The sequence below is a fragment of the Lutra lutra genome, chromosome X (assembly GCF_902655055.1).
Source record: "Lutra lutra chromosome X, mLutLut1.2, whole genome shotgun sequence".
Taxonomy (NCBI): Eukaryota; Metazoa; Chordata; class Mammalia; order Carnivora; family Mustelidae; genus Lutra; species Lutra lutra.
Genome location: NC_062296.1, coordinates 99642394 through 99668602, shown reverse-complemented (window position 1 = coordinate 99668602; position 26209 = coordinate 99642394). Strand labels below are relative to the sequence as shown.

Here is a 26209-nt window from a genome sequence, read left to right as displayed (position 1 = left end):
ACTCACATTGCCAAGATCGAGTTGCGCGCTCCACCCACTGAACCAGCCAGGTGCCCCTAAATCTTCTCTATTCCTGGCAATAAGTCACGATCACCCTTCAGTACCTGTGGGGAAAAAGGGGAGTTGCGCTCATCCTATTAAAAGATGCGGCTCAGATGCATTTGTATTTACTCCTGTAAATTGCGTGTGGTATATTTAAACACATACCGTGTTAGTGAGTTGCCAGGAGTCATAATAATTCAGGAAAAAGGGTAACCATTGGAGCTTTAGGGTTCTAACAAATGTCACTATGAGCATGGAGGTGGTGACGAGCTCAATCAAAGATTTAGGCATAAAACGATGTTGCCTAACAGTTCACTGCCAGAAAAAGAAAACTTGTAATGTGCTCTGAGTGATGAGGAATGAACACATAATTTCAAATAGGAACAGAATAGAAAGATACAAGTCTGGGAGGCGTAGGCTTAGGGTTAGGGTCATGGTCCCAACTAGATGACCCGCTTCTGAAGGTGGACATAGGGAGCCCATGAAAGGGCCCAAGCTGCAGAGATGGGGCCAGGCGAGCCCAGGGGACCTGGGATGGCGACCCTGCTCTGCATGGTCCTGGGCAGGCCGAGTGTGGTCCTTGTCAACGTGTCTGAACCCACAGATACTCACAGCACTGGACTCTGTCCCATGAATAACACTGTAGCTCCTCGCTGGTCACAAATGCACTGCCCAGAGCCAGATGCTCATAATCAGGGGAACTGGGAAGGGGGTGGTGGTTGGAGAGATCATGGGAAGCCTAGATTTTCTGCTCCATGTTTCTATAAACCCGAAACTGCTCCTAGAAAGGAAGTGTAGTAATTATAAAACAAGAAGGTAAAGCAGAGGGATAAGGGAAGGGGAAGGATGGACAACAGGGAAGAGTGGAGACCTGCAGGGCCTTTGCAAGGTGGGGTTCCCTTCCGACGGACCCACTCAGACCGAGAGCACTGCAGAATCCTCAGAATGTGGGCGAGTCTTGCAAATGTAACATTCCAGGGGGAAAGTAAGTCCCAGAAGATTACATACAGCATAAAACTGTTTACAAGTTACAAAAAAGTAAAAGTTAAACCACATGGCTTTTAGGTGTGGGAGTGAGTTTAATACTGACTCTCCCCTCCCCCCGCCAAGGACATGCACCCCTCATAATCCCTGGAAGATGTGCTCGGATCTCAGCTGGAAAATGGTCTCTGCAGACGTGATTCAGGGAAGGATATGAGATGAGACCGTCCTGGATCAGAGAGGTCCTAAATCCAGTGACAGGTCCTTAACGAAAGACATGCAGAGCAGGCGGCAGAAGAGGAAGAGCCCAGAGGGTAATGAAGGCAGATGGCTGAAGCGTGTACACACTGAGGGACAGATCCCCAGAGTCCCAGGGCTAAAGACCTGGGAGGGATCCTGGGATGGACGCGCCTCTGGAGCTCCCGGAAGAACCCATCCCTGCAGACACCCTCACGTTATGCTTCTGGGCTCCACCATGTGCAGGAGTGAATTTTGAGGGCCCCAGTTTGGGGTAATTTGGTAGAGCAGCCATGGGGAACCAACAGCACATGCACCTAGGGCAGACGAGCCACCCCAGGCAGAAGGCAGGCAACCAGCAGTGCTGGCCAGGGTGGGCGAGCAGGTGGGTGGGATGGAAGGGCTGGAGTCCACCAAGCTTTTTAGGGGTGACGGTTTTCAGTGCTGATTAAGCTCTAACTGTCACACGCGTGCGAGCACGACAGCACAGCCGGACTGAGCCCGAGTCGTGATCCAGGTAAGTGGCCATCCCACCGTCCCCCTGTGGTCCTCCGCACAAGGCAGAGAGTTGCCGTGAGCTCTCGGATATCTGAATGGACGATGTTATAAACTCACTTGAAATGGGAACATGTATTCAGCACACACAAGAACGATGAGAGAGGCTGCACACGGTGACCAGCAGTCTGCAGGTGTCTCCAGCATCAGGATCCAACGGCCCAGGGGACTGGGTGTGATGAGTGGCTGGCTTGCCCCACAGCTGCCCACGAAACCTCTGTCCTTGTTCATGGCCAGCTCTCAGGGGGGTCCCACAGGAGGGTCATCTGGGGGCTCAGACGAAGGCCGGCCCAAGTCCAGAGGCCTGGTGGTGCTCTGCGTGATGACCAAGCCCTTGATCCCCACAGATCGGTCAGGATGGGCAGCTGAGCTGGCCACTGATGGAGCAAAGGAGGGAGCCGGGGGGCCTGTCAGCATTGTCCAAGGGGACAGGGACTTCATGAGTCTTATGTGAGTCTCAGGAGGACAGTGGCTCATTGCAGGAAGCTGGGGGTGAGTTCTCTGGGGAACCAGAACAAAGGACTACATGCCTGTGGCTTACACATCAGAAATGACTTTATTGGCTGGGGGTTCTGGGGGCCAGAAGTCCCACACCACATCACAGCTTCACAGCTTTGAGAGGGCTTCACCCTCTCCGAAGGCTCTATGGAAGTGTTGGAGAGGAAAGGCTTTTCTTCTACCCTCTTATGTTCTGTCAGTAAGGCCTGTGAATTAAAGTAAAAAATGAGAGATTAAAAGGAAGCAGAACACCTTGTGTATGCATACGGACATGCAGAGGCCTCCAGAGATGAGAAGTGAGGCTCAAAGATGTAGTTACACTCAGGGGTTTACACCTCCTTTTAACTAAGAAGAGGGTTTGGGTTTCACGAACCGATGAATTGTGGGGACGTGACTAGAGAAACAGTGAGGGAACTAATGGCTGATACAGGTTATTTTAGTCAGGTCTGTCTGTGTAGTGTCTTCTCAGTGCTGGTGGTCCCTCTTCAGTGATAAGGGTCACTGCCCTTCTCCTGGCACAGGACAGAGGAGGGGAAACCTTCACAAAGGGAAATTTGGGGTGGCAGCTTTTCGATCCTCTTCAAAGGATCAGTTCTAGGTGTCTCTCCCGGCTTCTGGAAGTTGTTTGGCTTGTGAAAACTTCACAGCAACCTTCACAAGACATTCTCCTATGTGCATGGGGGTCTGTGTCCAAATTCCCCTTTCTTATAGGGAAGCCAGTCCTGCTGGATTAGGGCCCAGCCTAATGGGCTCTATGCAGACCCCATGACCTAGTGAGGTCACAGTCTGAGGTCTCCGACTCTAGCATCCTTTCAGCCTAGAATAAAGCCAGTTTCTGGAACATGGAGGTAGGGGGATTCCATTGATCACAGTGGTTTCCTAGGAGCGCAGGCTGGGGAGACTTTCTGCCCTATGGGGGTTCTTATTGCTTTTCTCCAAGCCTCTCCATTCCCTCACCCTGTTGCAGTCCCTGGGCTCTGTGTTTGGATCACAGGTTGTGTCAGAGAGATCCCAGGGGGACACCCCGAGCCCTGCAGACTGGGGTCGGATCCGGAGCTGACGATCTCTGCCCAGGAGCAGGAGTCGGCAGTGGGGGAAGGGGTGTGGGGTCCTGTTCTGCTCCCGCAGCTGTGTGAGCATGGATGAGTGTGTGAGCGTGATGGAGAGACGGAGAGAGACACAGAGAGGGAGAGACGCGTGGGCGGTAGTCCTTGTAGTGCAGAGACGGAAATGAGATGCGGATGAGATGTGGAGGAGACACCCATGGGACACGGATGGGACAGGTGAGGCCCGGATGAGGCTGGCTCTGCACCGAGCAGGGAGGAGAAACCCCAGGGCATGTGACAAAACCTGGACAGGCATCGAGGACAGTGACAACGTTGTTCCGGAGACTCTGGGAAATATGCACAGACTGTCCCCCAAACTGGCATGAAGTTTGTTTGTTTTCAAGCTGGTTTATCGATCTGAGAGAGGGAGCAAGTGAGAAAGCGCAGAGGCAAGGGAGCCAGAGAGGGAGACGCAGACTCCCCTACAGACATGGGACTCGATCCCAGGACCCCGGAATTATGACCAGAGCCAGAGGCCAACGCTTCACTGACGGAACCCCCCACACAACCCCGTTTTATTCGTTTTTAAAAATCAATTAATTTATTTATTTGACAGAGAGAGGGAAAAAAACTGTGATGACGTGTAAAATAATTGGATCTCTTGGACAATACGCCCAAGGCCACTTTGAGGCCTGGCAAAGTGATGTCACTGTTCTCTGCACAGAGCCGGGGAGCCCATGTCGGTGGACGCGGGGTGGTGACAACCACAAGGACTGCCCATACCGTAGACACATGACTGGGTGGAAGGGTTGGGGTGGGGGCAGTAGTAGTGTAATTGTGGGAGGTGACTCGGAGACATGAGGGGATGGGGACAGACGCCAAAGTGCAGGGGAGAGACAGGGGACAGATCCTGGAGAGCGGTGGGGGAGGGGACAAGGGACAGACCCTGGAGACAGAGGTTGGGATGGGGGACGTGACTAGTACAACACAGGGACATGACCCTAGAGAAGGGGAAGGGGGGAGGGGACAGGTGACAGACTCCTGAGTGCAAAGGAAGCGGAATAAGGGGATGGATTCCAGAGTGGGGGGCAGGGGACAGATGCTGGAAATGGGGGGATGACACACATGACACTGTGGACAGACCCCAGAGAGTGGGGGGGACAAACCCTGGACACAGGGGTAGGAGTGGGGGACACAACAAGGATGACACAGGGGACAGACCCCCGGAGAGTGGGGCAGAGGGCACAGATGGGGGTGCCTACATGGGACTGCACAGAGGACAGACCCCTGGAGAGGAGCGGGGAGAGGACAGACTTCAGAGAGGGGAGGGGATGTCAGGGGACTACACAAGGGACAGACCCCTGGAGGGCAGTGAGGGAGAAGACAGAAGAGACACCCCAGGGAAGGGGATGACACAGGATGACTGGGGGGGACAGACCCCCCCAGAGCAGTGCGGGGAGGACAGGGCATCAGAGTCAGCGTGGGGAGGTCATGAGCAGAAACCACACAAGGAAGGAGATTCCTGGAATCCCCGCGACCCTGGGAATGCGGCCCCTGGCTGTGGGCTGAAATCCCAGGACACAGCTTGGTAAGCTGCAACCTGAAGAATTCGGACAGAGAGTTGACTTCCTGAAACACCCGTAGAATTAGCTAACAGCGTTCACAAGTCTTGTCGCTTGTATCTTCATCCTGTGTTCTGGGTAGACGACGTGTGTGGGTCAGGAAAACCCCCCGAAGAGGAAAAATCCCGGGGACCTGGTGCCACAGACGAGTCTTATTTCCACAGGGATCGTTTTAACCCCGAGACCTGTTTACCTGCTCCCTTACCGCACGCAGATCCATATCCCAGAGCAGCCGGGGTGAGGGCATTGGGGACAGAGGGTCACGGGGTGAAGGGGATGTCACAGGGTGGGGTCATGGGGCTAGGGGAGACGTCACAGGATGGGGGTCGCAGGACTGAGGGTGGTGTCACAGGGCGAGGTCACAGGGTGGGGGTCACTGTGATGGGGGCTATGGGTCACAAGACGGGGGTGATATCATGGGACAGGGTCCCTGGGTGGGGGTCACAGGGCTGGGGGCTGAGGGTCACAGTGCTAAGGGTGATGTTACAGGGCAAGGGTCATGGGGCCAAGGGTGATGTCACAGGATATGGATCATGGGACTAGGGTGATGTCACAGGATGGGGGTGATGTCATGGGGTGGGGTCATGCTGGGGACTCAGCTGCCTTCAAACTTTGCCTCCAACCTGACAGAGCCCAGGTGCTGAGGGAGGGGGTGTCCCGTGGGGGAGGGGTGACCCCACCTGACAGAGCACAGGTGGTGAGGAAGGGGGTGTCTGTGGGGAGGGTGACCCCACCTGACAGAGCACAGGTGCTGAGGGAGGGGGTGTCCCGTGGGGGAGGGGTGACCCCACCTGACAGAGCCCAGGTGCTGAGGGAGGGGGTGTCCGTGGGGGAGGGGTGACCCCACCTGACAGAGCACAGGTGCTGAGGAAGGGGGTGTCCGTGGGGAGGGTGACCATGCACCTCCTCTGTGCCCCAGAGGTGTAGCGTATCTCTCAGCCCTGCCTTTGAAAGGACCCCCAGGGGTCCCTCTCTCATGCCCCTTCGGAGTTCCAAGGACCTGTGCCAGGTGGGTACCCTCCTGCCTAGGCGGCCAACTCTGTGTGGCCCTGAGCCCGTGGCTCCTGTCCCTGTCTCTTCATCTTTGTGTCCCACTCCTGCGGGGGGTGGCGAGTGAAGCCTGGGCCCACAGGGGACCACGCTGCATCCTGCCGGCACGGTGGGCGGTCGGGGTCCCGCCCGAGAACAGTGGGACCCTGGGACACAGCAGCAGGTGGACAATGCAGGCACAGGTGTGGGCGGGATTCTTGTGAACCATGAGCCGAAGTCACATGCACCTGCCATCTGCAAGACTGGATGGAACCGGAGGGGGTTACACCAAGCGAAACTCGTCAGTCACAGACACGCACGTACCGTGTGACGTCCCTGATACGAGGAACCTGAGAAACAAGGCAGAGGCTCACAGGGGAAACGGGAGACAAACCATGAGAGACTCCTGATCTCAGGAAACAAACTGAGGGTTGCTGGAGGGGGTGGAGGGACGGGGTGGCTGGGGGTGGACGCTGGGGGGCTGTGCGCTGTGCTGAGCGCTGTGGATGGTGTAAGCCTGATGAATCACACGCTTGTACCCCTGGAACAAGCAATACATTATGTGTTAATAGAACAAACCAACAAAAATCACATGAGCCTTCTGCCGCGTCATTCAAACACTATAATTTTAAGGAAAATGAAAGTCACGATTTCCTGAGGAAGAAACGCAAACGCAAAGAGAGAACAGCTGCGAGAGAAACAGGGGTTCACATCAGAGGGGAGGTCCCAGAAGCCTGCTTGGCAGAGAGCAGAAGGAGCAGGTCCCGTCTTTTTTATCTTTTCTGAGACATGGACGGAGATGAAGGGCTTTCCACGTCCATTTCCTAGGGGGACGGGACCTGGGTGCAGGGACAGCCAAAGTGGGGTTTGGGGGGAAGCCAGATGAAGCTACGTCCACAGTGGGGTTGGGGGAGGGGACCCAGCTGGAGGGACAGCCAAAGTGAGGTTGGGGGAGGGGACCCAGGTGCAGGGACAGCCAAAGTGGGGTTGGGGGAGGGGACCCAGGTGCAGGGACATCCACAGTGGGGTTGGGGGAGGGACCTAGCTGGAGGGACAGCCAAAGTGGGGTTGGGGGAGGGGACCCAGGTGCAGGGACATCCACAGTGGGGTTGGGGGAGGGACCTAGCTGGAGGGACAGCCAAAGTGGGGTTGGGGGAGGGGACCCAGGTGCAGAGACATCCACAGTGGGGTTGGGGGCAGGAGCCAGCCTATGTGGACCCGAAGCTGTGCCTGGTCAGTGTCTTCGAGGTGACCCTGTGTGAGGAGGACGCCATGTACGGTTGTCCAGAACTTGCCCCCCGGACACCCTGAACCTGTCCGGTTCTGCCCGTGATTTCCCTGTCACGGGGACCCGTGCGGCGTGTCAGTGCGTGGAACGTCAACGTGACTCTCAAGGCGTCATGCCTAGGTTCTGGGCTGTAGGCAGGGGTGAGGCACTGAGCCCTGCGGGTACCAGGTATCGAGGGAACCTGGAGGAGGTGGTGCCCAGCGAGGAGGCAGGCCCAGGGCCCCGGCACACAGGAGGCATCCAGCCTAGCAGGTCCGTGCGACAAGGGATGTGCTGTGTGCTCGCCATCGGGGAGGGCAGGGGTGCGACTGAGAGTGAGCGGGTGTGCTTTGGGGAGAATGTTCTGGAACCAGACAGGGGGTGGTGCCCAGCATGGGGAGTGTCCCCAACGCTTGCCTTAAACACCTAACCAACCATTACACAGAAGGACCCCGAAGGAAGATTGTCTAGAAAGGCCACGCAGGGTCCTGGGCTCGGGAAACACCCCTGTCCCTTCCCCTCATGGGTGACATCGGTGACAGGTGGGTCTTCACCCCAGACATGCTTACTGCCCTGGTGCAGGAGGCCTGCGGCGAGTGTGTGGACCCCGTGCTGGTTCCCAGAGATGGGAATGAGACAGCAGTAGCTTCTGTCCCGAGCAGGGTGTGAGGGTCCGCAAGGAGAGCCCCCCACGGGGCGTGAGGGTCAGCGGGACGAGACACCCCTCATGGCACATGAGGGGGTCAGGGGGTCGAGACCTTGAGACCCTGCAGGGATGAGGCCCACTTGCTTCTGGCCTCAGTGCAGCCTGGAGGACTGCCTGGAGGAAGCGTCCACAAGCAGGGCCTGGTGGACGGAGGTGGGGGGGTGCAGGGGAGTCAGCTGTTTCCACAGGCAGCACATGCTTGTTCTGGACACCAGAGGCTGCGAGTGTGCCGTGGGTGGGGCCCATCCAGGTGTGGGCAGGTCCCTGCGGACTCTCCAACCTGTCCAGCTCCAAGAGCCCCGGACTGTCCAGCCTGTCCAGCTCCAAGAGCCCCGGACTTTCCAGCCTGTCCAGCTCCAAGAGCCCCGGACTGTCCAGCCTGTCCAGCTCCAAGAGCCCCGGACTTTCCAGCCTGTCCAGCTCCAAGAGCCCCACATACCTCAGCTCACGGTCCTTCCTCCCACCGCAGAGCCAGCGAGGCTGGGTGTCCTTGTCCACAGCATCCCCCCTGCTCCTCCTCCCTCCGTGTCCACGTCACAGCCCCTGGGACTGCACGCCCACGCCCCCCCTCCCCGGGTGAGGCAGGCCAGTCCCTGCTTTAGCTCAGCCTTTGCAGCGACCTCCAGGCCAGTGCACTGGGGGGCCTGCCATGCACAGGTTCCCGGGGAGTGGGCCCATCTGAGGCAGGACGGGCAGTAGAGCCCAGTGGAGGCCAGATGTCCGAAACGAGGGAGGGTCTGGTCCGCAGGCAGCCCAGGTGAGGTCACTGTCAAGGTCCCCAGAGCTCAGGAGCCCAGAGCCCCATTTTATGGGGTCTGTGTGGGGTCCTGGGCTGTGGAGGGGAGCCTGGGGGCCAAGGAGGGGGCTGTGGGCAGGGAGCTGGGTCTCAATGCAGAGAGGGAGGAGGAGCAGAGGCCAGAGGATGGGGAAGAGATGGGGAGAGAGGAGGAGGCGGGGGGGGGGGGCAGGGAAGAAGGAGAAGAGAGAGAGAAAAGGGGAGGGTAGGAGAGACAGAGGGGGAGGGAAAAAGCAAAGGAGAGAGGAGGGGAGGGAAGAGAGGAGGAGAGGGAAGGGAGGTAGAGGACAGGGGAGGGGGAGGGGAGCAGAGAGAGGAGGGCAGGGAACAGAAGCCAGTGGGCTGTGGACCCCTGGCCCCAGGGCACAGGCAGCCACGGGGCTGCAAGGGGGAGGGTGCCTGGCCACCTTGGAGAGCTCCACCCACACCCTGGGCCGAGCCAGCCCCCTGAGCCCCGGGCCCCACAGGTTAGTCCTGTCTCCCCTCTGGTCCCAGCCAGTCTCCGGCAGACTTGGTGAGGCACATTTGCTGAGCAGACGGGGCTTGGGGGGTGGGGGGCGGAGACAGGACTAGGGTCCCACGTGCTGGGCTCCCAGTCACCTGGGGTCAGCATCTGAGTGGGCCGGTCTGCAGGTGTGCACGTGCCCTGAGTCCCCTGACTGGGGCTGGGACAAGGGCCACTCAGGCCAGGTGGCCAGACACTTCAGTACAGGACAGGGTCCCTTTGCCGGCCAGTGTGCTCAGAGATCAGAGGTGCCGGCACCCAGGGGTGTGAGGCAATCCGGGCTCTAATGAAAGTCTTATTTGCTCTGGCCCCGGAGTCGAGACCACAGCCAGAGCACGGTCAGGCTCTCAGGATATCCTCCTTTCCCCTATCCCGGCTGCTGACCATCCTGGTGCCTTGTCCCCTGACTGCTGTGTCCCCTGGTCACACTCAGGGTCTTTCTGTCCCCATCCCCCATTCACTGACCCCACGGTCACACTCGGGATGCCCTCAGGATGCCCTCCTGTCCTGTGTGAGGGTCCGGTCCCTGCAGCCTGGGGATGTGAAGACCGGTAGACCCTGGGGCAGTGCTGTCCACATAAAATTCCTGCTCTGGACTTGAGGGTCCCTGGTCTGGACTTGGGGGTCCCTGGTCTGGATTTGGGGGATTCCTGCTCTGGATTTGGGGGTCTCTGCTCTGGACTGGGGGTATCCTGTTCTGAACTTGGGGCGGTCAATGCTCTGAACTTGGGGATCCCTGGTCTGGATTTGGGGGGACCCTGGTCTGGACTTGGGGGTGGTAGGCTGCTGTCCCCCCCCCCCCGCTGCACCCTGTACCGCCCAGCTGCACCCCCACACACAGCAGGAACTGAGTGTCCGGCAGGCCGCTGCTCCTCCTCCTCCTCCCCCTGGGGGCGGTGTTCGGGGCAGCCCATGACAGGCAGAGAGCATTTTAGTAAGTGCTGGAGCATCCGAGGCAAGAGGAGGGAGCCTCTGCCGGAAACTCTGGGGGAGCGACTGCGGCCAGCGGTGAGTGCCTCGCCCTGGGGACAGCAGGCTGACAGGTGGTCCCAGCCAGGGGCGCCGGTGGGGGGCCAGGGAACAGGGGGTCCGGAGGGTCCTGCGTTGAAGCTATTGCTTCCTCCCAACCCAGCTAGAGGGGCAGCAGTACCCGCCACCAGAATGTCTACTCCAGGCTTGGTGTCCCTGCCCAGCGGGTGGAGGGAACCGGCTGGGGTCAGAGTGGAGCCTGGAACCCCCCACCCTGGCTGTGGCCCCAGGGTCCTGAGGGTGGCAGGTGCCCTGGGCACTGACCTAGCTGCAGGGCAGGTGAAGGACTTGTTGGCCCGGGGGGTCACAGCCAGTCCCTGGGTGCTGGGGCAGGACCTCTGGACAGGCAGATCAGGGAGGACGGGCTGGTGAAGGAGCCTTGGGGAGCCTGGTGAGGAGAAGGAGGCCCAGGGTGTCAGGCGGTTTGCTGGCCACGTGTCCGTCTGTTTACTCACCGGAGAGCTATTTCCTGAGCCTCACCCTGTCACCTGTCACCGTCACCCGGAGAATGAGCTGTGCCACCTCCCAGCACACTCACAGGTGGGAGGCTCTGGAAACTCACCGGCGGGGTCCTGGGCTCTGCAAACCTGCTCTCAGCCCCGTTTTGTGCAATCCCCTCCCCCAGGGCTCGCCTAACGGCATCCTTGCTCATCCGGGAGGTGGTCCAGCTCGGTGAGGACAACATGGGGGTGCAGGTGCCCCCAGGACCTCTCCCAGGTGCGGGAACGGCTGGACGTTTCCTGTCTGCTTGGGAACGGCCTCTGTGCGGGGGACCGTGTGCCTTGTTCTGGAGTTTCTCTGTGGTGCTCCTCGCTGGGAACAACCCTAATGCCCAAAGAGCACATTTTGAGGGGGCTGTGTTCTGTCCCCCTTCAGTTTGAAGTTCAGAGAGTCATTTTCCTTGGAGGCAAAATGATGAGCCCCTGAGAGATCCCAGGATCCACCGGAGCCCCCTGTCTGGGGCCACTGAGATGGGGCTGGGCTCCTGTCACTGCTTCAATTGGGTTTGAAGAGGCCCCTGGGGCGGCAGCTGGGAGAGGCAGGGCCCCAGCCTCTGTTCTCATAACAAGGATGCAGGGGCCGTGTGTCCCCATCCAGGCTGCCCACACTCCCCGGTGAGGTTCGCCAACACACACTTACAGAATCCTGAGGATGGGGTTACACAATGCCTGATCCGCCTTCATTCCAGACACCTGCGTGGGTGCCGGGCAGGTGGTGGCCCATCCGTGCCTGGATGGCACCTCAAGGAATGGTTCCTGGGTGTGTGTGTGTATGGCACAGCCCAGCCCCTGACCGCCTGGACGCCAGCTGTGTGAATGTCAGCCTCCCCCCCCAGGAGGTCTGGGGTCCCACACTCACTCCTGCAGGGACACTGTTGACACCAAGTGTGAGCTGAGAGAGTTCTGGGATAGGCCACAAGTGAAGATGGATGGCAGGGGAGCCAGTAGAGTACGTCAAGGACCCTCTTATGGACGAGGTAGAGGACCCGTCCTTGTTGCCGTCGAGGCAGAATGAAAACCAGCAGTGTTGGCTTTTGGTGTACTAGAGGCATTGTAGACCAAGAGGACATCTTTTCTACACTCTTGGTTCTGTGACTGAGACATGCAAACTAAAATGGTGAAAGACGGGGGTGCCTAGCTGGCTCAGTGGGTGGAGCATGCTACTCTAGAATTTAGGGTTGAGAGTTCGAGCCCCATGTTGGGCATAGAGCTTGTCCAAAAAATAAAATAAAATAAAATACAAAATAAAATAAATAAAACAACAAAAGACAGATGGGCAGGAGAAGAGGTTGATTCTCTATGTGTACAGAGGCCTTCACGGAAAAGAAGTAGATTCACGGAGATAGACTTGTGGGCTTACCTGCCATTTCAACAATGGGTGACACATTTGTGGGGAGGTGACAAGCCAGAGGAAAAGGGGGTTGGCATCGTAGCGACAGTCAATTATGAGAAGGTAAATGCTTGGGGGACACGACGGGGAGGTAAGTGTTCCTTAGTGAGGCTTGTCATGTAGACTTTCCTGGAGAGAACATTCCTCCCTTTCCTGGTGCAGGGGACAGAGCAGGGATGGCTTCAGGAAAGGAATTTATGCCGCTTCCAGGCAGAGAGGAGAAAGGCAGGGAGTTTTTCTTGTCTCGGCTTTTTCTCAATCTCCTCCAGCTCAAAGTCATCCTATGGCAAAGCGGGTTATTTTAGCGATGCCAGTTCTCACCCCCCACCCCTGCTGTACCGGCAGAGCTCCAACAGGGGGACACTTGGCCAGAGGAAGGGCCACATCCAGACCAGAGGGAACTTGTCCCTCCTAGACAGTGGGTCAGAAATGCCTGCGTGGTGGCCGGCACGCTGCGTGGTCCCTGTGGGCCCGGGTCTCATGCCTCATGTGCTCCTGCTCAGAGCCCAGCCCATGACCCAGGGAGAGGACACGAGGCTGCCACGTGGGAATCTGGTGGTGAGGACACAGCTCAGCCCAGGACAGGCTCCTGCACGGAAACCAGTACATGTCAACTCAGGGCTTGGGGCCAAGGCTCTGTCCCCGAGGGTGTCCCCTCTGTGTGGAGGTGGCAGGTCAGGAGGCCGGGCTATGGTGGACGGGAACATGTGGACCAGGGGCGAGGTCTTGCCCACTGGCCCACGGAGCACTGTGGACACGTCCTTAGGGCTCCCTTTCCTGTGCCGTTGCTGACCCACGCCCACCCACCTGCTGATGGTGAGCGGAGATCATACCTGTGTGTGCTGGGCACACAGCTGGCAGATGCTGGAAGGCAGTGGCTGGGGCTGTAGGTTAAGGACCCTGAGACCCCCTAGCATCCCCTAGCCCAGGGCGTCTCCCTGGTGCCTGCAAGGGAGTGCGCTGGCTTCCTTGCACCAGAGCCTAGTACCCCAGCAGAGGGAGCGGGGTGGGGAGGCAGTGCTCACCTGGGCCCTCAGACACCAGCAACCGCAGGATGGAAACCGCGTGGGCTCTGCAGGCTGCTGTGTGAGCCCCTTCCCACTGCCCGGAGCTGGGTCCCCTCGGTTGACCTCTGCAAAACTTCGTTTCCTTCCTCAGGTCGCACAGGGTGGCCTCCGATGGGCGGACAGGTGAGCACTTCCGGCAGCTTCCAGAGCCTGCCGTGCACCACAAATGCGGACTGGATGTCGGCACTGTGCCCGGTGCTCTGGGACGTGCCCCTCCACCAGCTCTCCATCCCAGGTGAGGGCCTCCGCGTCCCCAGCAGGGAAGCTGCCGCCATGGGATGGGGCTCGGGTGTGGGGAGACCGCATGGAGCACGTACATGGATATATGCAGTATTGGCAGACACGTGTACACATGCAGTGCATGCATGCAGTACATACACACACACACGCTACAGGTACAGATGTGTGCGTGAACTTGCACAAGCATGCACACAATACAGGCAGGCATGCACACACGCACACGTTATAGGTACAGATGTGTGCACAAACTTGCACCAGCATGCAGACAATACAGGGAGGCGTGCACACACGCACACGTTACAGGTACAGATGTGTGCGTGAACTTGCACATGCATGCACACAAGACAGGCAGGCGTGCACACACGCACACGTTACAGGTACAGATGTGTGCGTGAACTTGCACACACATGTACACAATACAGGCACAAACATATGCATGCACATACAATAAGGCACACACGTACACAGACATGCACTGCGTGAGTGTTCTCCCTTCTCCTTCTCTAACGCAGCCCAGCAGGCACATGCAGACCCCAGGGAAGTGTGGCTTCGTGACAGCATAGGGATTTGGGGCAAAGCGTCCCTGCCGGTCTGTCCCTCCGCGGAGCGAACCTGCTGGTTTCTCACAGATGCATTCGCCACTCCCCATCCGCCGCGTGCTGAGTGTCTCCTGCATTTCGAGCCTGGAGGGTCCCAAGTGGGTCCGACCCACAAAGAGATCACTCTGAGCACGTCGGGGACCGTGTGATCCAATGACCTGGTGGCCCTGAGTCAGGCCTGCTGGGTTCCGCCGGGGCCCTTGGGGCACTGGGGGCAGTGGGAGCCGTGGCCACAGCTCTGCACTGATGAGCGCGGGCGTTGCCAGTCTTCTGTGTTTGCAGAAAAGAAGCGTGGTGGATCCCACCATGTGTCTCCACGGCCACGGCCACGCGGTAGCAGGAATTCCTCCCTCAAAAGCGGCAGATTTCTCAGCGGGGTGGATTTTCGCAGTTTTTGATGTTTTTCTATAGTTTCCTATGTACCTGTGGTTTTCTTCGGGAATTGTAGGACTTCTTCTTTCTTTAAAAGATGTACTAATTTGAGGGAAAGTGCCAGTGGGGGGTTGGGAGAGGCAGAGGGAGAGAATCCCAAGCAGAGCTCAGAGCTCTGAGGCTCGATCTCAGGGGCTCGATCTCAGGATCCCGAGATCATGATCTGAGCCCAAAAGGAAGGTTGATGCTTAACCGACTGACCACCCAGGTGCCCCCCGGACTTTTATGACTTTTTAAGGAACGTGCATGCCCAGTTTATCTGGTTCATGGAATGGGGCAGAAGACAGTCTGCGTATTTCCCTGTGGTCCTGTGGTCCCGTCAGCGGGACTCCCACCGAGGCCAGGGTCCCTGGCTTGAATGACTTCACAGATGAGAGAGCCCCTGGGGGTCAGGCTGTGTCCCTGCACAAACCCAGTTGTAGGCACTGGCCGGTGCCCCGGAAATTCATGTCCCCCTGCCACGAGTCTTGGAATGGGGCCTTTTGTGCAAATGGGGTCTTTGCAGGTGTGATGAAGGGAAGGATGTGAGAGGAGCTCATCCTGGATCGGGCCAGTCCAGAATGCAGCGACAGGGGTCCTTGTAAGACCCTGAGGAGGAGACGTAGACACCGAGAAGCTAACCCTAACCCGGCCTCCCCAACATGCTGGAGGACAGCTGTGGCCCTGTGTGTACTTCCTGGTGACCCGAGTCACTGGTGTCTCCCCTCCCCCCTGCCGGGGGTCCGTTTTCCTGGTGGGGACATGTTTTCTGTGGATCCCAAGTGCTCTGCATGCAGTCGAGATGGGGTTTGGGGGTAGGTGTCCTGGGGATCAGCAGGGAGTCATTCCGGGAGGTGAGAAGGGACCAAGGGCCCAGAGGTGTGCCCGTCCTAGGGTTCCATCCCCTGGGCGCCCCTCAGAACATGTGGCCTCCACGGAAGTTGTGGGCCGAATAGCTCCCTTAGAGGGCAGATGTGGGGGGGGGCCACAGCTGTGAGGGGCAGGGGACGGCCCAGTGCTGCTGGGGAGGAGCTGCTAGACCCAAAGGCACCACCAGTCTGGGTGGCTGTGGGAGTGTCTCCTGGGCTCCTTTAACGAAGGACCACAACCTGGGTGGTTCCTTATCACACACGACTGTGACCTCACAGCTCTGGGGCCCAGAACTGGGCATGTTCTGACCTCTGAGTGCCTGTGGGGCCAGCTCCTTCTGGAGGCTCTAGGGAGACTCTGTTTCTCTGCTGTGTCTGGCTTCACGGGGCCCTTTCCTCTACCTCGAAGCCCGCAATGTCCCTTCTGCTACTGTCCTCTGACTCTGACCACATCTCCCTGTTATGAGGTCCCTCAAGGCAAGATCGGGCCACTGGGTTATCCAAGAAGATCTGCCGCTCGACCCTCGAAACTGGTCTGCAAATTGCCTTCTGCCGTGTGGGATGACACGTCCCCCCTCCAGGGGCTTTGAGGGGAACCTCTTGGAGGATCACGTTGTGCCCACCGTGTGGGCATTGGGACAAATGCATCTTGGGGATGTGTTTGGGATGTTAGTTAGCCCAGCTTGGGGACATCCCACCGTTTCTGGTCCTGTGTTCCTCGTAACTTTTTCACTGGGGATCGTGTCCATGTGTCCCAACAGAACTCTGTGCTTTCATCGTGCACGAAAATCGGCCAACATCCAGGGATACCGTGGATGGGACATAGGACACGGGAATCTGGCCTGATTTGCGCTGTTAGCCACGTGCCGGCTAGACCCACTCGTCCCCTTATCGGGAAGCCTCCTTACAGAAACTGGAGCTGGTCTGATCGCGTCCCTCTCTGAACACGGGACTGCGATCCGTTGTCGAGTGGGTCCCCAACAGCGCGTTGTGCTGGGTTTATTTCTTTCCAGACCTCGTTCCTATATAACACACATCCATTAGCACCTCGTAGAAAAAGTCCCCCTTTTTTACTCTGCTTTACAGAGGTTTCTGGGAAACCTTAAACTTTTTTTGGTGTGGACACCTCCGGGAACCAGGAGCACATCCCGGGCTCTGTGGGGAGACGGCCCGCTTTGCACAGGGCTGTCCCCACGGTGATGACTGGGGTCCCCCACCAGGGAGGTGCCTGGGGTCCCGGTGCTCGTCCTCTGCGTCCGTTTCCGCTTCTCTGTCTCGTATAAGGACCCCCGCCCCTGGATTGAGGCCCCTTGGCTCTGGATGACCATCCACGCACTCTGCAGCCTTCCGGTGGGCGTGCATCTTGGGCAATGACCGGTCATGCCTGACGCTGTGTGTTCCCCACGTGCCCTCGGAGCACACAGCCCAGGAGGCCGCGCGTGCAATGTCCCCTGGTGTCTGCTTGCAGGAAGCCACGACACCATGACCTACTGCCTGAACAAGACATCGCCCGTCTTCCAGACCCAGTCCCAGCTGCTGCAGCTCCTGGGCAAGGTCCTGCCCTGCGTCACCCGCCCCGTGGTGCTCCGGTGGTCTACCACCCAGGTACTGGTCAGCAGCGGGGTGACCCACGTCCTCCCAGCAGCGAGGTGCCCTGATCCCTGTGAGTGGGGGGAGTGGAGTAGAAACTGGACCCCGCACCCGCCCAGCAGACATGCACAATCCGCAGGACCCCCACAGCCCAGGGGTCAAGACCGGGGGGGGGGGGGGGGGGGGGGGGGGGGGGGCGGGGTCTGCAGTTTGGGAGGTGGGTGGGGCGGGAGGCAGGCCCTCACCGGCATCTTCTGCCTCCATGTGACCTTAAAGAGCCCTCAGTCCTGGGAAACACCCCTGAGCTGTGCGGGTGTCCCGAGGTCTGTTTGGAGATTTGCTCGCCTGTGAAAAGGATGACACAGAATGGCAATGACCAGTTTCTGTAGGGAATGCCAGGGGACAGGCAGGGAGGGGGTGTGTGCAGGGAAGGGCAGGGAGGGGCGTGTGCAGGGAAGGGCAGGGAGGGGCGTGTGCAGGGAAAGGCCTAAAGGTGGACTGTGCAGGGAAGGGGAGGGAGAGGGTGTCCTGTCCCTGGAGCAGCCTGTCCTCTCGATTTAGGGTTGGCTCCATCCTCCCTGTCCAGCCTTTGTCTCCTAGGGGTCTCCTTGTGGGGGAGGGGTGCAGAGGAAGGTCAGGGTGACCTGGAGTGTCCTTGTGGTGGGGGGAGGTGCTGGAGAAGATCAGGGTGACCCAGTCTGTCCTCTTGGGGTACAGGCAGCTGGCTTTGGGGCTGACACCAGCAGAGCCTTAGGCAGCAAGCCGGGGAAGGTTGCCGGCGTGATGGGGGCGCCCGGGTGGGGACAGCAGAGCAGCAGAGCGGGGCGCCCACCCGGAGAGCAGCTCATACCTCACTTCCCCCTGGGGCGGGGCTCAGGGGTCTGTGTTTTCTGGTTCCAGGCTCTCCTGCTCCATGGTCCCCCCACCCCCCCACCCCCACCCCCAGGCTCTGACCTTTGTAATTGCTGGCTCTGGGAACTTCAGTCCCAAGGACAACATTAACCCTTCCCGCCTGTGGGTCTGGGTCTGGAATGCGGAGAAACCTCCCCAGGCGGAGGTGAGAGGCCTTCTCCCTGTGGGCAGGAGAGCGGGTTCACTACAACCAGGGAAACCCTGTGGTGCCCAGGTCCCTTGGTGCTGGGGGCCATAGTGCCAGGGTCCCTCGGTGCCCAGGTCCCTTGGTGCTGGGGGCCATAGTGCCAGGGTCCCTCGGTGCCCAGGTCCCTTGGTGCTGGGGGCCATAGTGCCAGGGTCCCTCGGTGCCCAGGTCGCTTGGTGCCGGAGTTCCTCGGTCCTGGGGGTCCCTCAGTGCCAGGGAACAACTATGTGGTGGGCTATGAGGACGTCTATGGTGTGCTGCGGGGCAGATGCTGTTGAAAGGGCAGGATCCGTCAGGCAGTCCCATGCAGGACCTAACCAGCCATGCTTGCACACTGGCAGCAGACATGGGGGCGGTCAGTGGACCCTGTCACGGTGCGTCCCCATGCTGGGAAGTGTGCACACAGTGGGTGCTTTGGCACAGAATGTCCCATGACCATAGAGCTGAGCATCCTCGGGAAGACAGGACAGGGGAAAGGGGCATGATTTAGCTTCTGGGGCACAGACACGGAGAGGCAAACAGGGAGGAGGGCTGCTCGGTGCTCCTCTGGGGCCTCTCTGCCCCGTGGCTGGCTGGTGTGTCCCGCGACACGTTGGGGGAACACGTTGCTGTCCTCTCCAGAGTTTGCTGTTTTCCAAACATTACGACAAGGAGCCCCTAGTTACTGTCTAAAAATACAGCTCAAGTGCCTGAAGGGATATTCTGGGGAGACAATGGTCTGTTTCCTCAGTTCCCTGCAGCCAGCACATCCGCTGAGACGGCAGTGGGATCACAAGCCTGGGCACAGCGGCTGGGAGACCCGGGGGTCACCGAGGGAGGACTTGCCCGTCCCCTGGGAGCCTCAGGCATGGCTGAATTCCCCTGCCCAGACTCTGGGCCTCTTGAGAACTCAGGGTCTCTGCGCATGGCCCCACCCCAAGCACCCAGGTCCCTCCAGGGTGCTTGCGCATGGAGGTGGCCTGGGGCTGCAGCGTGGGGCCCCACCTGGCTGTGTCCAGCGTGCACACAGGCCTCTGTGTGGTCTCCCCAACCTCAGTTTCCCGATCTGTCAGCCCGGGGGACTAGCAGGAGGAATGCCAAGTTCCCCGCAAGGCCACCCAGGGCGTAAATGTTATTTCCGCGGAAATCCGTGCCTTTTCCCATATGACATTGCCAGGAAGGGGACAGCCTTTTCTTCCCTTGACTGTCTGTGGATTCCTTCTTGCCTTTCCTGGTGCTGTTGGTGGGATGCGGGACCGTGGCCACTGTAGCGGATTTCCCCCGCCACGGTGCATCCTGACCTGCACCCCACTCTGAGCGTCCAGGTGGGGCTCACGGAACCAGCCCAGTGCTACTGAGGCCCAGAGAGGCTTCCTTCCTGTCGACAGCCTGGGAAGGGAGGAAAGCAGGACCCCGTGGGATGTCTGGAAGCCAGCCTCGCTCCGTGGCTGTCCGTGGCCAGTGTCTCCAGGAAAGCATGTTCCTGAAGGCAGGGCCCCCGTGGCTTCCCCAGCCCCGGCAGGCACCAACACCTACTGACGGGATATCCTACCGCGTGGCTCAGGGCCGGGCTGCTCCAACGCTACTCTGAGCCCGTGACACAGGCCGTGGGACCACGCAGTCCCTGGCGGTGACCACAACTGTTTGTCCGCAGGTGCTGGGTGTCACGGAGCAGCTAGACGCGGGCGTGCGGTACCTGGACCTGCGGATCGCGCACAGGCATGACGGCTCTGAGAAGAACCTGCACTTTGTGCACATGGTGTACACGACGGCGCTGGTGGAGGTGCGGGGGCGTGCGGGGCGTGCGCGACGGTGCTGGTGGAGGTGCGGGGGTGCGTGGGGTGTACATGAGGGCACTGGTAGACGTACGGGGGCTCGGTGGGGCGTACATGAGGGCGCTGATGGAGGTATGCGGGCTCGGCGGGGACAGCTTCCGCTGCGGGGCACACCCGTGACCCCAGCGCGGGGGAGAAAGCCGGCCTCTCGAACTCGTGGCCCGGTGCCTTTCTGAGCTTACGCCCAGGCTTCTGGGGCCTCTAGTGCGTCTGGGACTTTGCCAAAGTGGGCCCCCGTGTCTGCCCACCTTTGGTTCATGGTGTCTTCCATCTCCTCCGGCCGCGACCACATCTAAGTAGGACGTCTCACCATCGGGCGTCACCCCTGCTTGGGGCAGCCCGTGCCCCGCGGCAAGCCCTCCAGTGTCGGTGCAGTCAGGAGACACCGTCGCGGGACCACGTTCCACGGGCCACCGGCTGGCCTAGGCGGGCCCCTGGCACTTGCAGACGACACACCTCGGTGCCCTCCGAGTGAGCACACGGACGCGCAGTCACACATGCACACGCGTGTACAAGCACACCCACGCGTATGCTTCTGCCCCCAGAGCAATGGGGCGGTGGCCCGGCTGTCTGCCGCACGTCTGCGTTCGTGCGGGACCCAGACCCCTCGTCCAGTGAGCTCTGTCCGGAGCAGCCTCTGGGACCCGCGGGAGCGTCCTCCAGTGCCCCGGCCTCTCTCGGTAAGGTGTGAAACAGCTGCTCTGTCCCCTGTGCAGGACACGCTCACGGAGATCTCTGAGTGGCTGGAGAGCCACCCCCGGGAGGTGGTCATCCTGGCCTGCAGGGACTTTGAGGGCATGACGGACGGCCTGCATGAGTACCTGGTCACCTGCATCAGGAACATCTTTGGGGACATGCTGTGTCCGCGAGGGGTGAGGAGGGCCCCTGGGGCCGGGGAGTGGGCCAGGATTGGGAGGGTAGGCTTACCTGCTGGTTCTGCTGTGCATGATTCTGGGAGAAGTCTGCTGCGGCCTGAGGCTCCGGTCCTCTGGATGTCCTGAGAGGAGAAAGACCCCGCTTGTCCTCTGCAGAGTGCAGCCTGCCGGAGGCCCCCGCGCTGCCCGGGCACAGGAGGGCCACCTCCTTTGCACCTCAGGTCACACTCAGCACCGTTGATGCCCCAGCACCACTGTCTCTCTGACGCCCCGGTCCCCCAGCACCACTGGCTCTGACGACCTGGTCCCCCAGCACCACTGTCTCTCTGACGCCCCGGTCCCCCAGCACCACTGTCTCTCTGACGCCCCGGTCCCCCAGCACCACTGTCTCTCTGACGCCCCGGTCCCCCAGCACCACTGTCTCTCTGACGCCCCGGTCCCCCAGCACCACTGTCTCTCTGACGCCCCGGTCCCCCAGCACCACTGTCTCTCTGACGCCCCGGTCCCCCAGCACCACTGGCTCTGACGACCTGGTCCCCCACCATCAGCGTCACTCACCGCCATCCCCCTCCCCTCTAGGAGGTGCCAACACTAAACCAGATGTGGTCACGCGGCCAGCAGGTCATTCTGTCCTACGAGGAGGACAGCGTTGTGAGCCGGCACGCGGAGCTGTGGCCTGGGATCCCCTACTGGTGGGGCGACCAGGTGAAACCCCAGGAGCTCATCTGCTACCTGGAAAGCATGAAGAGCTACGGCCGCCCAGGTGAGCACGTCCTGTCCACTCATGGGACCCCACCCTGGAGCCACGTCACACACTGGCTTGCTTCTGGCTCTCAGGAAAGAAGTTTGGACGTCGTCTCTTTTGTGTGTGTGTGTGCATAACACAGTTGCACGCGTGTGGGTGTGTGCACGCGTGTATAAGTGCATGCATGCACACAGAGGCCGATATGTGGATAACACGGGTACTCGTGCCTGTGAGTGTGTACACGCATGTATACTTGTGTGTATGTGCACTTGTGTGTACGTGGATGCAGATGTATGCATAACATGGACACACTGCAGTAAGTGTGCACATGTGCGCATGCGTACACAGACATGCAGATAAGTGCATGACACACACATGTGCGTGGGTGTGTGCACACACGTGCAAATGTGCATGCATGCACACAGACCCAGATATGTGCACAACATGCGTGCACACGCGTGTGTGCACGCGATGTGTGTGTGCACAGGGATGCACGCAGATGCAGACGCACAGATAACATGGATGCACGTGTGTGGGTGTGCACACGTGTACGCACGTGTATGTGTGCAGATGTAGATACGTGCACATGGATAAATGTGTGGGTGTGCGCAGACGTGTGTGTGCGCGTGGGTGTGGACAAGTGCATACATACAGACATGCACACACTTCCTCACGACGCGTGTGTGCACGCATGTGCACACGTGTGGTGTCCATGCCGAGGTGCGTGTCGTGTCCATAGGCTGCAGAGGGCTCTGCTGTGCAGGTGTGGCTCCGGCGTCCTGCACTGCCGTGGGACTGACACGGACCCCGTGCGGCGTGCCATGCTCACACACAGACGCGGGTGCATGGTTGAGTGCAAAAGAGCCAGGACAGAGTGGCTGGTGGCTGCTGACCGTCCGTGTAGCAGGCGCTTGCTGGGGGTACAGGCATGGGCTGGTGGACCCTCCAGCCGCCCTGTGTAGCGGGGGCATGGTTGCTTTATTTGAGGACGAGGCGTGAGGAACGCCCACGACCCGCAGCGGCATGTCCGCTCTCTTTGCCTCCCCCTGTCTGAGCTGTCTGTCCGTGTCTGTAACTGCATCCCTGTCTCTCCGTCTTTGTCCGGTTTCCCATCTCACTTTGGTTCAGTGCTTCCTATGTACAATGGCTATGTGGAGTCCCCCTCCCAGAGGTGACAGGGTTCTCCACCTGGAACCCCCTAGGCGGCCAGCGTGGCACGCTGGCCGTGCTGCCAGCGGAGGGCCCCCAGGCGTTCACCCCTCGCACACTCAGTCCACCGTGCCCCATCGGGCGGCGGGTCCGAGGGCGTGCCCTACCTCCGGCTCAGACTGGGCTGGTGCAGGGCCCATGTGCTCATGTGAACTCCTTCTTGTGGCAATGCCCTCAGGGCCATGTGTTTCCACTGGGGCCCTGTGGTCTGAGGGCTTCGTGAGGCTGCTTCTGCCCAACACGCTGCAGACCAGCCCTGCTCACTGCTGTGGCAGAGGCCCCTGGGCTTGGTGGCACCCACTGGCTTGAAGAAAGGGACCTTTTCTTGATTGTGGAGACCACAGCTTTACTATTTCCTATCCGTGGTCAAGGGTATGTGGCTATGCCAGGGGAGACTCTGAGCGTCCTGGCCGTGTTGTTCTGTGTCCTGTTCCGCATTAGTGGCCGGTGACGCAGTGTGGTTGTGGGTCCCGGTTGGCACTCAGGGTCCCTGAGTCAACTCCATCGACGGCCGTGTTTGGAACCGACAGAGCCATCAGTGCCGACAGACTCGCGGGGGTGACACGTGTGCCAAGCTGTGCCGCGTGCTTCTGGTAGCTGGCTCTGTGCGCCTTTCCACGGAAGGCAGCTCATTTTACGCCCAGACGCTGCACTGACCGCTGGCTTCCTGGTGTGTTCCGTGGCCCGTTGTTACAGAGCAGACTCCTGCATGGGGTGCCCCTTTGACGCGTGCCCTGGAGAAGGTCTGTGTGGTTCCAACGACACGGGGGTGCGACTGGGGGGCACCATTCTAGCCCCAAACCAGGCTGAGCCTGGGCTCCCACTTGGTGCTAGTCCCACGGTGTTTGAAAAGCTCTGGGTGGATGCAGCCCGGCGTTCGTGGTACGTGTATGGGTACGCTGACGGTCCCTCTGCACTACAGAATATGGATTCTGCACGGAGAGGACACGGGGTGCCGTGTGGACAGACCACGGAAGCATGGTGGTGGGTGAGGGAAGCCCATACCCACGGCCACATTGGGTGTGCGGGGGCACAGAGAATGGGAGCTTGTGGGAACAGGGCCTCCTTTGGGGGGATGAGAATGCTCTGGAACCAGACAGCGGTGGTTGCACAGCCACGTGAATGTGCCACACGCTGCTGGATCACTCTGTTTCCAGTACTGAACGCGGCAACCTGTGACATTCCCCTCCACGTTGAAGGAAAGTAGCTGGTGGGGGGGCAGCGGGGGGCGTCACGCAACCACTGCTGAGAACCCACAGTTGTCTTTGCCTCGGGGACGGGGAGCTGAGCTGCGGAGGCCTCCCCACGCCAACCTGAGAGGGAGCGTGTACAGGGGCCTCTGCTACGGCCCTCCGCGGACCTCCCACGCTCCCGCCACTGACGTGGCTCCGAGCCCATATGGGGCTCCAGCTCTCACGTGGCTCCAACTGTTCCCACAGCTCTGAGGGCTCACGTGGCTCCGAGGGCTCTGAGATGTTACTCCATCTACCACACAGAGGTTGTTGGGACATGGACGCCTTGGGGACATTATTCTGTCCACCATGTGGGGGTTGGGACGTGGACGTCTCTGGGGACATGGACGTCTCTGGGGACGTGGTTCTATCCACCACATGGGGGTCGGGCCGTCAAAATCTCTGGGAGGTGCTTCTGTCCACTCTTGGGGGACAGGAGCACCGCACTGACACTGACACGTGTGTCCTTCTGCTGCTGGAACTCTCCAACTCTGCTGATGACAAGTAGGAGGGGAATGGGGTGGGCCGGCGGGGCGTGAGGCGGGCGTCCGCAACCCCACGTACCCCTCTCTCCTTCCTGTTTCAGACGGGCTGTTCGTGGCGGGCATCAACCTGACGGAGAACCTGGCGTACGTCCTCGGGCACCCGACCGAGTCCCTCAGGAAGATGACACTCCCCAGCCTACCGTATCTCCGTGCGTGGGTCCGGGAGCAGTGCCCGGGGCCGGGCGCTCAGTGCACCAACATCATCGCGGGCGACTTCATCGGGGCGGACACGTTCGTGGGCGACGTCATAAGACTCAACGAGAAGCTGCTTCGATGCTGACCCCTTCTGCAGCTCCTGTGGAGTGCGGGCGGGCAGCGTGCACCCGGGGCGGGCTCCCTGCCTCCCCCTGACGTCAGGGCGTCCCCGGGGGTGGCCCCGGGCCTCCCAGGTCTTTGGCGTTCCTGGGAGGATTCACGGAACACGCTCACGGTCCACAGTGCTGTGTGCTCGCAACTGAGAGGACGGACGGCCTGGAACCCGGGGTCTGCTCGAGGTTCAGCCCAGGTGGAGCCATGGCCACCGTGGGGCGTCCCTTCTCCTGCGGCCTTGAGGGCAGCAGGAGGACGTCCTCATGGCTTCCAGCAGCCGCATGAGCCTCGTCATACCGTGTGTGTTGGGTAGGACTGGGCGCGCCGGAATCCCAGTGAGAAAACCACGGAAACGGAGAAACCTCCTTCTCATTCTGATGGCATCACGGCCTGTGTGTCTCCCCGAGGACCGTGGGCCCTGGGGGCTGGTTTCACTTCAGCTTCTGTGATGGTAACAGAAGGCCCGTGAGGGACCGTCCGATGGTGAGGGCTGCTGCACACACTCCCTCCCCCTTCCCAGAGGCCTCCCATAGCACCGTCTTCGTGGCGGGACGGGGACATGGGTGTGACCGGCAGGTGTGCCCACGCTGGGGGCTGCCGTGGCGTCCTCGTCCTCGCAACCAGCCCCGGAGCGGCCCGTCTGTGCTGCTCCGACCTCCTGCCAGTGGCCCCCTGGCCCCTCGCGCTGCCCAGTGCGTCAGCCCCGCTGGGTGGCTGCCCTCAACCGTCCCCGAACTTGAGCTTCCTGGTCCCGTCTCTGGTTTCGGCGCCTGTCACTGTTCCCGTCTCCCAGAGCCACGCTGGGCATTTGTCACTGTTCCCGTATCCCGGTTCCATGGTTTCTCAAGGTCTGTCTGTTTCCACTGTGCTCATGGCGACCAGGACGTTCCCTGTATCGTCTCATTTCTCTGTCCCAAGGCTCTGCGTTTGGGGGCCTTGTGGACAGCGGTGAGACGGCCCCTGTCCGGGCTAGCGGATTCCCACAGACGAACGGCAGACGTGGGAGCACATGTCTTCCCCAGAAGAGAAGCGCCCCGTCCTCCTTCGCTCACGCATCGCACGGATGGGGGAGCGCACGGAGCTCACAGGCGAACCGACTCGCCCGCTCCTTGGACGCAGGGCGGGCTTCGCTGAAGCGAAATCCCAATAAAGCGAGTCAGATGAGTCGTTTGCTTGCCCGTGCCCATGCCCGTGCCGTTCACGCGGCCGTCTGTGAAGCGTGCGACCCCGCGATCCCTACAGAAGGTGTCCACGCACCTTCATTCAAACACACATTATTGGTTAAAACGCCAGCCACGGCCAGAGCTGTCGGGCAGCCCTCCCCGCGGGCGACAGACCACGCAACGAACACCGTCACGACGACAGGGTCCGCAGCAGTGCCTGATCCCCAGAGGGGGACGTG

At 60.2% G+C, this 26209-nt stretch overlaps 1 protein-coding gene and 1 long non-coding RNA gene across 5 annotated transcripts; one reads left to right on the top strand and one right to left on the bottom strand.

Annotated features, from left to right (window-relative positions):
* Positions 1–11881: 11881 nt before the first annotated feature.
* LOC125092008 (uncharacterized) lies at positions 11882–19715 on the bottom strand. 3 transcript variants are annotated; one of them, XR_007124809.1, is made up of 3 exons: positions 17934–19715; positions 17225–17324; positions 11882–17050 (listed from the first exon to the last, which is right to left on the bottom strand). It is a non-coding gene; the product is annotated as an uncharacterized LOC125092008 (long non-coding RNA). The 3 variants fall into 3 exon arrangements; XR_007124807.1 differs by having other exon boundaries at positions 12089–12484; positions 13229–17050; positions 17225–19715; XR_007124808.1 differs by having other exon boundaries at positions 17225–19715.
* PLCXD1 (phosphatidylinositol specific phospholipase C X domain containing 1) lies at positions 13372–25971 on the top strand. Of its 2 annotated transcripts, XM_047716238.1 has the most exons (6): positions 13372–13505; positions 16858–16994; positions 19712–19840; positions 20609–20764; positions 21347–21530; positions 24540–25971. In XM_047716238.1, exons 1-6 carry the CDS (start codon positions 13382–13384, stop codon positions 24776–24778), a joined length of 969 nt encoding a protein of 322 aa, XP_047572194.1. In that variant the 5' UTR covers positions 13372–13381; the 3' UTR covers positions 24779–25971. The 2 variants fall into 2 exon arrangements, with proteins under 2 accessions (XP_047572194.1, XP_047572195.1); XM_047716239.1 differs by lacking the exon at positions 16858–16994 and having other exon boundaries at positions 13374–13505.
* Positions 25972–26209: the final 238 nt, after the last annotated feature.

Coding starts and splice junctions, on each gene's coding strand:
- PLCXD1 (XM_047716238.1), top strand. CDS start 13,382: ATGGGCGGACAGGTGAGCACTTCCGGCAGCTTCCAGAGCCTGCCGTGC. Junction 13,506..16,857: donor CCACCAGCTCTCCATCCCAG/GTGAGGGCCTCC, acceptor GTCTGCTTGCAG/GAAGCCACGACACCATGACC. Junction 20,765..21,346: donor ACATGCTGTGTCCGCGAGGG/GTGAGGAGGGCC, acceptor CCTCCCCTCTAG/GAGGTGCCAACACTAAACCA.